At 38.3% G+C, this 14517-nt stretch overlaps 1 protein-coding gene across 2 annotated transcripts in view; it reads right to left on the minus strand.

Moving 5' to 3' along the window:
* kcnh5b (potassium voltage-gated channel, subfamily H (eag-related), member 5b) overlaps positions 1 to 14517 on the minus strand; it is a 129961-nt gene that overhangs the window by 53679 nt on the left and 61765 nt on the right. For both annotated transcript variants that reach the window (XM_022191873.2, XM_051958119.1), the window contains exon 9: positions 3974 to 4173. In XM_022191873.2, the coding sequence (XP_022047565.2) occupies positions 3974 to 4173 (200 nt within the window). The remainder of the gene's footprint in view (positions 1 to 3973; positions 4174 to 14517) is intronic.

A 14517-nucleotide genomic window follows, 5' to 3' on the forward strand; every position in this document is an offset into this window, starting at 1 on the left:
AAACCCGGCCTAATTAACTGGAGTATTTAGGTAGAAAGAGAGGAAACCCAACATTCACAGCAACATGAACAAAAAAATAAATCCTCTAAAAGCCTCACAACACCGCAAAGCCGTCTTCTAAAGTGGAGGACATTAGCGAGACGCTTTTGGGAGCCTCTGGTCTTTTTTGGATGTAAACTCCCATAAACAGCTGACTATGTACCGAATAACAGCTCCCAAAGTGACAAAAAAGACCCACTAATTGGCCCCAGCTCCAACTGCGAGGTATTTATGAAGACTCGCCTTACGTCTCCTCAAGACTCTATAATTATCTCTGCTCGGAAAATGGAATTGATGGACGGAAGGTTTGCGATCCAAAAGTAGAAAAATACGCTACATGGACGGATAAAGAAGACAAACAAGTTTCATTAGAGACGAACAGAAATAATGAGATCGCGTGAAGTTTGGTTGAAGTTTGTTGTTGGGTAAAAAACTTCCCTGAAATCATCACCAAATGTTGAAGATCATGATTTCAGCAAAAAAAGAACCAAATGTTGCACAGAAATGGAGCTTCATTCGGAAAGTTTCTCCTAAAGTGACAGATGGAGCATGAAAATAATGATTTAGAGTCAGAAAACAAACCAGATTTGTGGGTTGAATTAGCGTTCACCAGACTCTGGGAGCTGATTTGTGACAGAAGGTAAATAAGCAAAGATTAACGAGAATAGAAATGTTTGAAAGCAGCTCTGATATTCTAATTATTTACTTTAAATCTGCCATTTCCCACTGCAGGAAGTTGCAGATTCTTATTCGTGAACGTGAACTTTTGAGTGATATCGCCATGAGCAATGTAAAAACTGCCATATAGGCTAACGGCTAATAGGCTAACGGCTAATATATGCAAATTTCCCACAGAGCGTCTTTAGGTGTTTCCACTGAAAATACCCCAAAGATGATTTATTTCACAGTGAAGGTATAATTTCTGGTTTTATTTCTGTTCTAAAAGTTCCGATTTGGTGAAAACCAATGAGCTGTTGCTGGCCCCGCCCCCTTCAGGAAGAAAACTCTCTGCATCTGTCAGGCAATAGCTGAAATTCAGCTCGATTCTAAGATTAATCAACGATTAAAACTGGATTTCATGAAAAAAAAGTCATCCCAGAGTTCAGATTCACCTCCAGATTTACAGTTTCAGTCATTTGAAATGTTTTATTAGTCAGCTGTGATTGACGTTTTTCACCATTTTCTGATATTTTAGAGACCAAATAGTAATGTAAAATAAGTACATTTAATGTCATTTGTTTGGAAGAATTTACTGTTATTTTGCAATAGATAATGCAGTAAATATTAAAATGACAGGAAAAACAAATATTGACCTGTCTGTGTTTTCATAAATAATTCTTTTAATTTAAAACATAACATTACACCATTTTTTAATATTTAAATCTGCAAAAAAAGTCATTATCTCACAGATATTTGCTGTCATTTGAAAGAAAAGTGTACTAAGAATGGAAAAACTAGAGATTTTGTAAGTTATAAGTAACATATGTTTTGCTCATTATAATTTGTTCTTTTACAGCATGTGACTGAAATTACCTTGTTGTGGTGCATTTAAATTATCTAAATAGAATGTGATTATTTTACATATAGTAGCAGTTGTTTTTCAGGTTTTACGGTTTTTAAACACGACTGTATTTTACTGTTTTTTCTGATTCCTTTGCTGAAAGATTTTTACCATTTTTTATTTGATTTTTTGTACGTTTTACAGTAAACGAATCAATTATTTCAGAAACTAATTGGCAGATTAATCTAAAAAGGTAATCATTAGTTTTTAGTAGTGTTTACTGATTAATTGAATGTTTTGTATTTTATATCTTTTTTGTGGCTGTAATGTCACTAATTAACTTATTGTCTTCTTTTAGCTACACTTAATACTTTTATGTAAACTTGGTCTAAATCCTGTTCAACTTTATGCTTTTTTCCATTTATTTTAACCACCAGCATTGAATGATTTTTATCTAACCCAGTTTTTACAGATTTATAATTTGTTTCAGTACAAACTGACAGCCAGTCTTTTGTTTTAAGTCTTACTTCTGTCCTCTTTTGCGGGTCACAAACCAACAGCTCACATGATGGAGCCTCTGCAGTCCGAACTCCTGCTGTGATGCTGCAGCAATTTCTTGGATATAATAAAAATTTAAAATCTAAATTGAATGCGTACATAACGGCAGTCAGAACGACGGGTCAGGAGTTCAGCTCTCAGTGTGAGTAAATCAGGTCAGAATGGCGTTTTTATTCTCTTTAGGTTTCCATTCCTTCAGTCTGGATTCTGGTCTGAGGTTTCCTTCAGAGCTGCTTTTTGTCTCACGGCTGTCGTAATAATTAGCTGAACAAATGGAATGTTTTTAAGTGTGACTGCTGCGTCTAAACCTGCCGTCATCAACGTTTTGCTTCCTCATGTGTGACTTGGTGGTTTTGTAATGGAGTTGTTGCAGAATATTTTGTCATCTACTCAGCTGCTGCAACAACAGAATTTCCCTCTGGATATTAAGAAAGTCTGTCCAAGTCTAAAAATCTCTGCAGAATCACAGTCAAACAAAACTTTCCATCCACTTGTAAAGACCATGTTTATCATGACAGTCTTAAGGTTCCAATGACTCCTAAAATATACGTTTCAAATATTCTGAACTTTTCTTTCTCACATAAAACAATCATGCATTTTGGTTCTTTCATAGATTAATATAAGGTCTTCTTCAAATATGACAAAATCTTATGGGTCCAAAATATACATACAGCAACTTTAATTGTCAGTTTTGGTGATTTAGAAAGTTGTATCTATCAGAGTTTCGTAGTGACATGGTCTCTTCGCTTCCTGTGAGAAATTACTATGGACTATAGCTGGTGGCTCAAATTTAAATAGGGCCCATTTACATTTTAGTTCATTTGTGGATTTATTAAAGGTCTTCTGTAAACATGACAAAATCGGAAAGGTCAAAAAATGTACATACAGTTATGCTAATAATTAGTTATTTACCCGTTTTCACCTCAGTTTGGTTTACTGGTTTCAATCTTCTGTTTATCTTTGACTCCTCTGGACAGAATTGGTTCAGTTCAACTAAATTTGTCGTCTTTCTGACTTTGGTTAGACCAGTCTAGAACCTTCTTTCTAGCCTGATGGAACCACTTCTTTACCACGTCTGATGTGTGTTTGGGCTCATTGTCTTGTTGAAACGTCCAACTGTGTCCACTTTCTACTGATGATTTTAGGCTTTCATGAAGAATGTGGAGGTAATCCTCATTCTACATTATTCAGTTTGCTTTGTGTAAAGCTGCAGTTGCATAGAGCATGATACTGCCACCACCATGCTTGATGCTAGGTTTGGTGTTCTTGGGGTTAAATAAAGGCCCATCCAAGACAGTTTGAAACCAGTCGTAAAAAGGTCTACAAATAGGAACAAAATCAAACCTAAACCAATCCAATTTCTTTTATTTAGAACCAGTTACAATCAAGTCTGAAACCAGTCCTAAAAAAGTCAAAAACCAGTCCAAAATGAGGACCAAAACCTAATTTTGGTCCTCATTTTTCAGAACCAAACCTAAACTACTCCTAATAAAAAAATTCCAAGGCCCGCCCAAGATAGTCTGGCACCAGTCCTGAGCCAGGACCAGATCCAGAGTAAAATAAACCATAAACCAACTTGAAATCGCATAAAAACAAAAACCAAGACTGAAACCAAACATGAACCAGTCCCAAGAAAAAACTCACAATTCAAGTTCCTGTGTGTTTATTTTGGACACAGCAGAATGTGTCATATTTCCAGGAGACCTTTAATAAATAAATCTATACTTGTTTTTGTTTGTTTGTGTTTTGACAAACACACATGGGTTTAAATGACTCCATCCCATAAAATCAAGAGTTACAGATAACATTGGAAACTGCAGTCTCTCATGATTTACATCTTTATAGGTGTATGTAAACACAAAGACTCAGCCTTACCTTCTCCGTGTCGATGCCTTTGGACATGGACCAGGTGGACACGATGTAGTCCATCACCCGCTCGCTGAGGCCTTTAGGAACCTGGTAGAGCTTCAGGAAGTCCCTGACGTTGTTGAGCATCTCGTGGTAGCGGTTGGTGTTGGCGTACATCTGCTGGAAGATGGTGGTCACGTTTCCAAAGATGGTGGCGTAGAGCAGAGCTGAAGAAGAAGAGAAAGGAGGAGGATGCCATATTTTTACAGGCAAATATTGAGCATTTTTCAAATTATTGGTTATTTTTAGGGACTGATCACAGAGACAGATTAGCATGTTAGCAAACTGTAGCATCTCCAGTGAATCCAGGGAATTAGCACATGTTGCTAAAGATAATAAACGCCACAATCTTACACAAACAAGCCCAGTTTAACCTGAAAATACCAGAATAATTCACTTGTTGGTCTCAGTGCAGCTTATTTTTTACTGATGCTGCTAGGCTAATGCCATCGCTAAGAGGTTAGCTGTGCCTCTTAGCCTACAGCTAACGCTATCTGGAGCATCATAACTCGTTTCTAAAGTCAGATTAACTTTAACAATCTGTTCTGATTGACAGAAACATCTCTCTAGTCGATACACAATCTGTAAAAACTGAACAGGAAGCACAATCATCAACACAAATCAGGATCATCAACCTCATAACAAACCATCAATACCCTCAGTTTTTATGCTACAACTTTCAAAAAATTCAGTTTTTTCCCCGCTCTCATTAACTCCACCAATTATCCAGCAGGTTATTCTGTTTTTTTTAATAATCTGTTTTTTGCTGCAGTTTTTATCTCAGATTTGAAGTTTTTCAACTGTTTTGGTCACTGTACGTCATGTTGGGGTAAAGAAAAGTTTAAACGAGAGGAAGGAGTTGTGATTTACTCAACATCTGATGTGTAAAAGGTTCAGCAACAGGTAGTACATAAGCGACTTTTCCACCTTTGGAACTTAAATCCTCCTGCGTCACCACTGCCTCCTCTGCATCCTGTTTCCATGGAGACCTCACTTTAAAGAGTTTCCCTCCTCTGTCTCCGTCACAAAGGAGAGACGAGAAGAAACAACAAACTTACGGCCCCGTGAGCGGAGGATCTGATGATGGAGGGCCGCTTTAATGTCTCAAAGGGACTGCAGCTCTGAGATAAATTGAGTCTTTTCATGGTGTTTGAGAATAAAAACGAAAGAAAAACCAAAGACAGCGAAGCAGCGGACAAAGGAACCAAAGGAAAAGTGTGTTTTCATGCTCGCCGAAGACCGAGTGTGTTTGGATCAAAGACAGGAACAGGAAGGTGTTGCCTGATAAACGCTCCTCCAGGTTGGTTTCTTTAAAGCTGGCAGGACCTTTTCCAGAACCATGTCAGCTGCTGAAGAGCTGAAAGTGAAGCTCAGAGACATAAAACACCTCCACCAAACCACTAATTGGTCGACCGGGTGGGTCAGAGGTGGTCGGTGTCACCAGAGTTTGATCCCCGATGGAGGTTAATTAATCCTCAAATTATCCCGGAGTTTGGTTTCCATTATCCAGGAGAGAACGAAGAAGTTTCAAAAAGTTTGCCATCATGTTTAGTTAGCGCTTGCTTATTATTTTAGTTGTTTGTTGCTTTTCCTTTCAGTAACTTGTTACTTTTATTTTCAGGGGTTTTCTGTCATTCTGTCGCCGTTTGCTCTTCTTTTCATTTGCTACTTCCTGTCGTTTAGCTATTCTCATTTAGTTTATGTCATGATCAGCTTTTGTTTGTTTTCATTTCTAACTCAAAATATCCCACAGTTTGGTTTATTCCATCCAGAAGAGAACGAAGAAGTTTGAACTGGCAAAAAGTTTGTTGGCTGTGAAGAAGAAGGGTGTTAGATAACGAACCACAGACTGACATCCAGACTCCTGCAGACTGTGTCGGACAGGAAGCTAATTAGCAGCATTTGTTAGCTGCAAACAAAGTCTCGCTTTCAGCACTTTGATATTCAAACGGTTAAGGAAGGTGGAAGCAAAAAAAAAAAGAAATAATAGTTTTCTAGCAGAATTTACATAAGTTTTTGAACAATTTACTGCTTGACATGATGCTGCCACCGCCGTGCTTCACATTAAACCCTGTTGTATTTAAACAGGCTATTAAGTCCAGAAACGGTGTGCTGCAGAGAAATCAAACTCTGGTGTCTCTAATTTGAGCCCAGAGCAGCTCCAGGATCCAGAATTCTCCACCAGACTGATGCTTTGATGTGTTTTCATCTCGGTGTCACAGTCAATTTGGAAATAAACTCTCCGTAAAGATTTCTGGAGCTTCGCTCTGACAGCGTCTGGTCTCCTCAGGCCGCTCCGTCAGCTCATAACTGCGAGGAAATAAAGTCTTCATCTGACCGTCATCATCATAGGCCTCCATCTCTGGACAGCAGATTTAAATAAATGGAGCCACTGGGGACAGATCACATTTTAAATATCGTGTTGAGATGACGGCTTCAAACTGCAGGCAGACTGCGATGATTCAATTATTCTATTTACCAGATTCTAGCAGCTCAGAGTTGAGCAGCCTGGTGTTATAAAAACGAGCGATTTTAACATGAAAAGTCACTTTCATGTTCGTTAAACACATTTTTTTTGCGTTCTGTGTTTCACTGCACACCATATATTACTGAACTATTCAAGCGGTGTCGTTTCAGTCTTTAATCTGCCCCGTTTTCATTTTTGACAGGTTAGCTTTTTATGCTTACTTCATTTTAGTCTGTCTGCTTTCAAGTGCAGTTACTGTTTACTGTTATTTACGTTCATTTTCAGTCACTGTTTGTCATTTTCAGTTGCTGTTTACTTTTGTATTCAGTCACTGTTTACTTTCATGTTCAGTTGTTTACTTTTGCTTTTAGTCGTTGTTTATTCTCATTTTCAGATGGTGTTTTAAGTTGTTTTCGTTTGTAGTTTACTTCATTTTCGGTCACTGTTTATTTTGCATGTTAGTCGCCGTTTGCTTACAGCTTCAGCTTGGATTTCGTTTTTTATTTCAGTCGCTGTTTTTGTCATTTTCAGTCACAGTTTACTTTCATTTTCAGTTGTTTACTTTTGCTTTTAGTTGTTTATTCTCATTTTCAGATGGCGTTTTTTGTTTTCGTTTGTAGTTTACGTTCATTTTCAGTCACTGTTTGTCATTTTCAGTTGTTTACTTTTGCTTTTAGTTGTTTATTCTCATTTTCAGATGGCGTTTTTTGTTTTTGTTTGTAGTTTACGTTCATTTTCAGTCACTGTTTTTTCATTTTCAGTCACTGTTTTTTTCATTTTCAGTCGTTTACTTTTGCTTTTAGTCGTCGTTTACTCTCATTTTCCGATGGTGTTTTTTGTTGTTTTCGTTTGTAGTTTACTTCATTTTCAGTCACTGTTTTTGTCATTTTCAGTTGTTTACTTTTGCTTTTAGTCGTCGTTTACTCTCATTTTCAGATGGTGTTTTTTGTTGTTTTCGTTTGCAGTTTACTTCATTTTCGGTCATTGTTTATTTTGAATTTTAATCTCCGTTTGCTTTCAGTTTCAGCTTGGATTTCATTTTTTATTTCAGTCACTGTTTTTTTTCACTTTTTGCTTTTGTTTTCAGTTGCTACTTATTACTGTTTTAAGTCACTGCTATCTGTGATTTTCAGTTGTTTAGTTTAGTGTTTTAGGCGCTTTTTACTTTTGCCTTCAGTCACTAATTTCTGTCATTTTCAGCAGCTTACTGCTTTCAGTTGCTGACTTTTGTATTCAGTCCCTTTTTCTTTTGTTTTCAGCCGTTTGCTTTTGTTTTCAGTCACTACTCACTGTTTTGAGTCATAGAGATCTGTTGTTTTTGGTTATTTACTTTTGTTTTCAAGTACTGCTCTCCCAGATGTGCTCATTGTTTATTCAGTCATTGTTTTCAGCTGCTTACCTCGTTTTCAGAACTATTTGTGTTTGCATCGACTATTTTACTGTTTTAAATTCTTTTTGTTCTGAATTATAACACTGACATTAGAAGAAGAGGAAACTGTCGCTTCTGTCTGAACAGAAACATCTGAAGCGTTTCTCTTTGGTTCCTTTTCAGTAAATAAAAACAAGTATTGATCTGTTGTAATTACTTTCTCTTTGTGGGGTCAAACAGAACACAATCCGTCCATTTTTATTCACGTTCTTCACACGGTTTTGTACAATGATAAAGAAACCGTGTCAGGAGAGCAGAAGCAGGCCGCCTCTCTGTCACGACTGTTTTCCATCCCCAGATTTTGAGCGATCGGCTGGAGGAGTTTTGGATGATTTGTCAAAGCGAATGAGTGTGAGGGACTGAAATCTGTCATTGGAAACGTCGAGCCACTGTAGGCAGGAATAATAAAAAAAAAAAAACCTGAAAATATCCTTCAGAACAGTCGTACGAAGAGACGAAACCAGACGTGAAGTCGCAATAGAGGTGATGCTACTAACAAATTAAGCAGCAGAAGGTCTGGAGTCGATGTAATTGAAGCCTCGGGGAAATTAGCCGGCAGTCGTATCGATGAGAAGATGGAGGCTGTAGTCTAATGTCTGAAACCAAGATTCATTTTTAGGCTGTTAGGAAGACATCCAGGAATCAACTGGGATTGAGGGCTGTTGGTTTTTTCCTTGGTTGATTCATTTAAACCACGTAGTCTCATGTTTTATTGAAAGCTTTTGTCAGTTAATTGCATCCAACACTGCGATATTCCAGCAGCGAGGCACCAAAAACTGCTGCTACATATTAGAAAATGTATAAAATACTGTTGCTTTACACTATCAAAATACAGTTTCTAAGCTTTATTTTACATAAAGTGTAATCTGTTTAACTTTTAAGTGCTTTTAAAAAGGGTATTTATTTGTGTAAATACAATTAAATTACCTGTAATCATGACGTGAAGCATGGCGACGGCAGCATCATTACGCTTCACCTCATGATGATGCCGCCACCATGCTTCACGACATGATACTGCCCACCGATGTCCTCCAAACATAACATCTACTCTGATGCCCAGAAAGCTCCATCCTGGTCTCCTCAGACCAAAGAACCTTCTTCAGGTGTCTTCAGAGTCTCCACGTCTTCTGCTGAACTCTAGTCCAGATTTAATTTGAACTTTTTCCAACAGAATCTTTCTCTTTGTCACCGTTTCCCTCCTGACAGCTCATCATTCTGTGCTTTACTGTGTTTTTTTATTTATCTTCTCTGGTGTCAGAAGGATCTGTCAAAGGAACAAACTATGATGAGTGATGTTAGCTGATGCTGCAGCTGGAACACGTTTGTCAGAAACAATGACGCTTCAGTAGAAATAAGAGGATGGACACTGTGTTTTACCCTCAGGCTCTAATGAAGAACGGCAACAAGATAACTCCTATCGTCCACAGGTTGGATGTAAAAGCAGCGAGAGATATCTGCCGTCTGTGGTTTCAGAGCTGCTTTTACATAAAAACCAAACAGAAACAGCAGCAGCTCTCAGAGTCCATTTGCTGCTCAGCGAGGCGACGCATTAAGTCATCCGAACCTGAACACACCAGAGAGTAAAGCTGTTTGGAGCAATTCTGCTGGAGAGTAAAACATTCTGCAAATAAATACCGACTGAAACTCTGCAGATTCGTCCCAGAACTCAGTAAATACGCTGCTTTTTCTCTAATGTTACGTCGTTTAGTTCTCATTAAGTCGTCCTCATCGGCTGTTTATTTATATTTATGGCCGTGTAAAGATAATAACGGGTTTCTGAGTGAAGGAGTCGGCGCTGATGTGTGACTAAACTTGAAATACAGAACAGGAAGAAAATGTAAAAATGGTAATTTTTTAAAATTTTCTGCACTGGAAGACGAAAAACTCAAATCTAGACGGTAGATTCAGAGAAAAACAATGAGTTTTTGTTCAAGTCTATCATCAAAAGTCTGCATTTTAATCACATTTTACTGCTTGATCTGGTATAAAAAGCAGATTTTATTGGAACAAGCAAACAAACAACAGATAAGCATCCTTTTCAGTAAATATTAACCCAAAACCAGCTGCCAGTTAGCGTAGCTTAGCATAAAGACTGGTAATACTCAACAAAATCAACCCACATCCTTGTTTTCTTTGCTCCAGACTCATTTTTCTTCACCGTGGGTTCATTTTTCTCTGCAATCTAAAGTCCTGAACCTCAATGGAATCAGAATAATCATGAAGGAGGAGAGAAAACTAAGCAATGACGTTATTAACGTATAGAAAAAGTTTTCCAACAGTCCTTAAACTTCTCATCTGCTGGAAAATGACTAAAATAACTTGGCTGAACTGCAGGCAGTGTTTCCAAAGAGCAGAGAGGAAAATGTACACTGTAAAATATCTATAGTTTGTAGAGTCACCCTTTTTCTAGTCGTATTAACACTTAGAGGCACTTGGAGAAATGCTGGACATTTTTATTCCAGGTGTTTTAATTTTTTCTAAAATAAGTCGTCATCTGTTTCCTTAGAGGTTCAGGACTTTAGATTGCAGTAAAAAAATTAAACCACAGAGGAAAAATGAAACGGTAGCAACCAGAAAATGCTTGAAGTTGACAATACAGTAGGTCTAACAACAGATCCTCTCATAAACCAGTCCTGCCTCCTTGTTTCTGGAGTTTCTGCTCTAGACGAGTCCTTGGTGCTGCTCGGTCCGTCCTGTTCAGATCGAAGGCGTCGGGTATCAGCAGACATTGATCGACCTTCGGCTGGTTTTGTCTGACTCTGGATCAGACGGTCGCTTTGAGGTCGAACGTCCAACAGTTTTCTGTCTTTCTGACGTCAGGTGACTCAGTTCAGACTCTCTCCTGGTTTCCACGACCGTCAGCGGTTAAACGGAGCAGAACCGATCCGTCACCTGCAGGATTCATTCACCCCACGACAGCGGCAGCTCCGGGACAAATCACGAGAGCACAAATTAAAAAATTAGAATGAAAATAGCAGCGATCGCCTCCTTTAAAGGCCTTTTCACCGCGGGAACAAATGAACGAGCAGGAAAGAGGCTGGCCGCCGTTACAGTCGCTGATAATTATGGAAACGGGGGATGAATGGGTGGGAAAACCAAACCTCCGGGTGATTCACAGAAGAAACTCACATTAATTATTTATGGCCGAGCTCCAGTGTAACGATGACGCTCTGCACGCTCTCAGACACGTGCAAATGAATCTGCTTTAATGCTCAAATACTCCAACCAAAGCTGCCTTTCTCTCATGCAGATACACTAATACACAAAAAGAGACACGCTGGGAAACTAATCTGCAAACAAACAGCAAGACAGAGGCAACAAACTGCAGCGTTTTTCACTTTTCTCTCTTAATGACAAATTACCTTAAGAAGCGCATACGTGTTGCTCAGATTCTGTTCAGACTTTGTTGTTTGGCTCTAAAATGAAGTTCTGTGAATTATTTCTGCATAATTTTGACAGTTTCATATTGTCAGATTTGAGATTTTTTGTATTTTGCCCTCAAAAAACACCAGAGATGCCATTTTCAGGATTCAATATCTCCAGAAATTAAACCCCCACAGCCATGAAACTTGGTGAGAACTCAGACAGAAAAACTTTCAGCAGATTTTAAATGTTTGAATGGATCCAGTTTCCAACAAAACAGTTTCCTATAGATCAGAATGATGTCATGGATCCAGCAGAGGACAAATTTTTGATTACTGGCCCCTGAAAATGGGGAAAATGTATAAAATTAAGGTGGTATTATAGCCCCAGAAAGTTCCTGTGAGTGTAAATCTATCTATACTTTCATCTCATAACATTTTGATCGCATTTTCATTGTAGTTTCAGGAAATCAACATACAAACGTCTTACATAATAAACCACCTTTTTGGCTCTTCTGAAAGAAAAGTTCTGAGCAAAGAAACCTAAAAATGATTGTTGTTTGGCCTTACAATCAAAATGCATGTAAATGTCTAAACAAAATTGATTTTATACCGAGGATGTGATCAGAGAGTTTCTAAAACAAGATTTTACTCAACCTTTGAGGTCGTACCAGTTAGATTCATTTCATTCTTTGCTCAGCTGCTTCATGCACCAATTCATCCGCATTTGTTGCTTATTTATTCATATTTTCCTTCTTTTTCTAACACAAATGTTTCTTCATATAACCGACTTTTCATTAAGTCAGAAAGTCGCCTTTGTTTTGTTGCATCTTCGTCCACACAAACTGTTCTATGAGGCCGAAAAATGCTCTGATCACTTAACTAATAACTAAATAAGAGCAGCAATCAAACCCTCATTGCTTCCTCTGGTTGCCATGTCAATGAGTAAAGAAAGAGGCAGGCAGGTCTTTTACCTGACAGACAGCTGAAGTTTCTCTTTCTCTGCCGTTAAACGTCCAGATGATGGACTTCCCTGACAGATTTCGCTCTGATCTGACGTCTATCTGCTGAAATCTCCTCTCTGGTCTGACAGTCGAAGCGTTTTAAAAGACTGAAAGTGGCCGACCGTGGGTGGAAGTTAATTTCCCGCCGCGGTCGGATTGGCATGTCAGGGTGTAAAAGAGAAAGCAGCAGGGCGAGTTCATTAGCGGTCGGTCAGACCTTCAAGGAAAAAGGAACAATGAAGATCTTAAACCGATGGGAGAACATTTACACCAGAATAGAGAACCATCGTAGGAGTTAAACTCCTCCAGAAACAGACTGCAACCCTCAGACAAGTTGTTCTACAGGCTGTTAGCCGCCTTAAAGGGTTGTTTTATTGATTTATCGTGTGAAGTTCATCCATCCCAGCCGTTACACTGAGTAATTCTCTGGTAAAAGACATCTCTTCCAAGAATCCAACAAATGATCATCACGGTTCATGAAGGGTCAAAGGATTGAGGGTTCGACCAGCCTCTATAGCATCAATCAAAGATCAATAATCTCACAAATAAACTCCACTTGCTCCTAATGTCCAGGAAACCACTTTACAATGTGTTTAATACACTTAAATTCAAAGAATTTTGTATAAATGCAGTTTAGAATCAACATTTTATACAGAAGAATCTGTATTACATCAACAGTACTGATCTATATTTCTTGTTCAGTTTAATTTTGGGGCTTAAATATGAAGGTTTAGCTTATTTTTAATCAGCTTTAACCCTCATTAATGACTAAATCACTGAGTTTTATATGCATGTTCAGTTTATTGTTTAATTTTTTGAGTTATTTTTATAGCAAACCCTTTTTTTCAAACCCTTCTTTTCATATACCTTTATTTACCCACATTATCAAAAATGTTTGAGCTCAGTTTGCATCAATCTTTTTGGAGTTACGACAACTTTCTCATTTCTCATTCCAGTTCTGTCAATCTATGGGAACTTTTCTTCCTATATTTTTTAAGTTCAGAAGAGTGACAGTGGGATTCTGCATCGTTTAATCGGGGGCTCGTCCGGGATCACAAACATCCTAGTTCATCTTAAAACACAAACCAACCTTTAAATCCCTAAAACCTTCAAAGGGGTATGAAGTTTTGATGCTTTTTGTAAACTTTTCTGGTTGAAAAAAATCTAAATTCACAACCAAAACCAAAAATTCTGACCTCCAGCTTACTTTCTATGCCTTTTAGTTTCATTTACGGTTAAAAATGAGCAACTTCAAACAGAATCAGAGCCTTTTTTAAACACATAAGCTCTTTGTTTCCTTGATGTCCTTTTGTTTCAGCATCTCTGTGACAAGATCTTTGTCGGCTGCAGCTTCCCTCAAAGACCTTGGAGTGAAAACATTGCAAGGAAAGTAGGAAAATTATCCTCTGTCATCTTGGCATCCATTATTCAGTTTATCAGGGTGCCCAACGAGCTCCCCGCCACTTCGTTTAGCATTCGGTAGCGCCGCGACTTTCCCCGGCCGCCGAGGAGACAACGGCATTGTGATGAAAGAGAATCGGAGGCCATGGACGGAAATAAAAGCTCCAGAGGGCAGAGAGATGAATGTTCACGCCGGGAACGCTAACACAAGGTGACTGCAGGCCAACGCGGAATCAGGAAACAGAAGCTCGACCTCTGGAGACGATTAGCATGAAGCTAACAGTGGGATTCGGTTAGCAACTCCCAGGAGGAAGTAGAAGATGTGCATGAATGTAAAGCAGCTGGAAAACAGCGAGTGATTATCCAGAGAATGGATGCAGCGAGGCCAAAGCAGGAATACCAAACAAGTTCTGCAGGCAAAAAGTATCCGCAGTGCTCCAAATGTACAGATTTCTACCAGGATTTACAATTCTGAGCGTTGAGACGAACAGATGCTGGACTTTATGAGGAAAAACCGACAGAAAAAAAGCAGCGACCAAAGAGAAAGCAGAGCAGAGGAAGCCACAGGCACAGCGATTCAGGAAATACACATTACAGTAGACAGAAAAAAAATGAATATCACACTGCAAAGTAAATAAAAAATATGGGAAAAAATGAGTAAATCCTTCAGCAAGTGTGTCACAAAAAATATGGTGAAAAACAGTGGCGTTCTGTGATGTTCAAAAAATACTTTAAAAAAAAACACCAAACCCTGAAAATAGCAGAAAAATATAAAATAAATAAGTATATATCACGATAATAACATATTATAATGCATTACCATTATTAGTATTATTATGATTATTATA

The sequence above is a fragment of the Acanthochromis polyacanthus genome, chromosome 1 (assembly GCF_021347895.1).
Source record: "Acanthochromis polyacanthus isolate Apoly-LR-REF ecotype Palm Island chromosome 1, KAUST_Apoly_ChrSc, whole genome shotgun sequence".
Lineage (NCBI taxonomy): Eukaryota > Metazoa > Chordata > Actinopteri > Pomacentridae > Acanthochromis > Acanthochromis polyacanthus.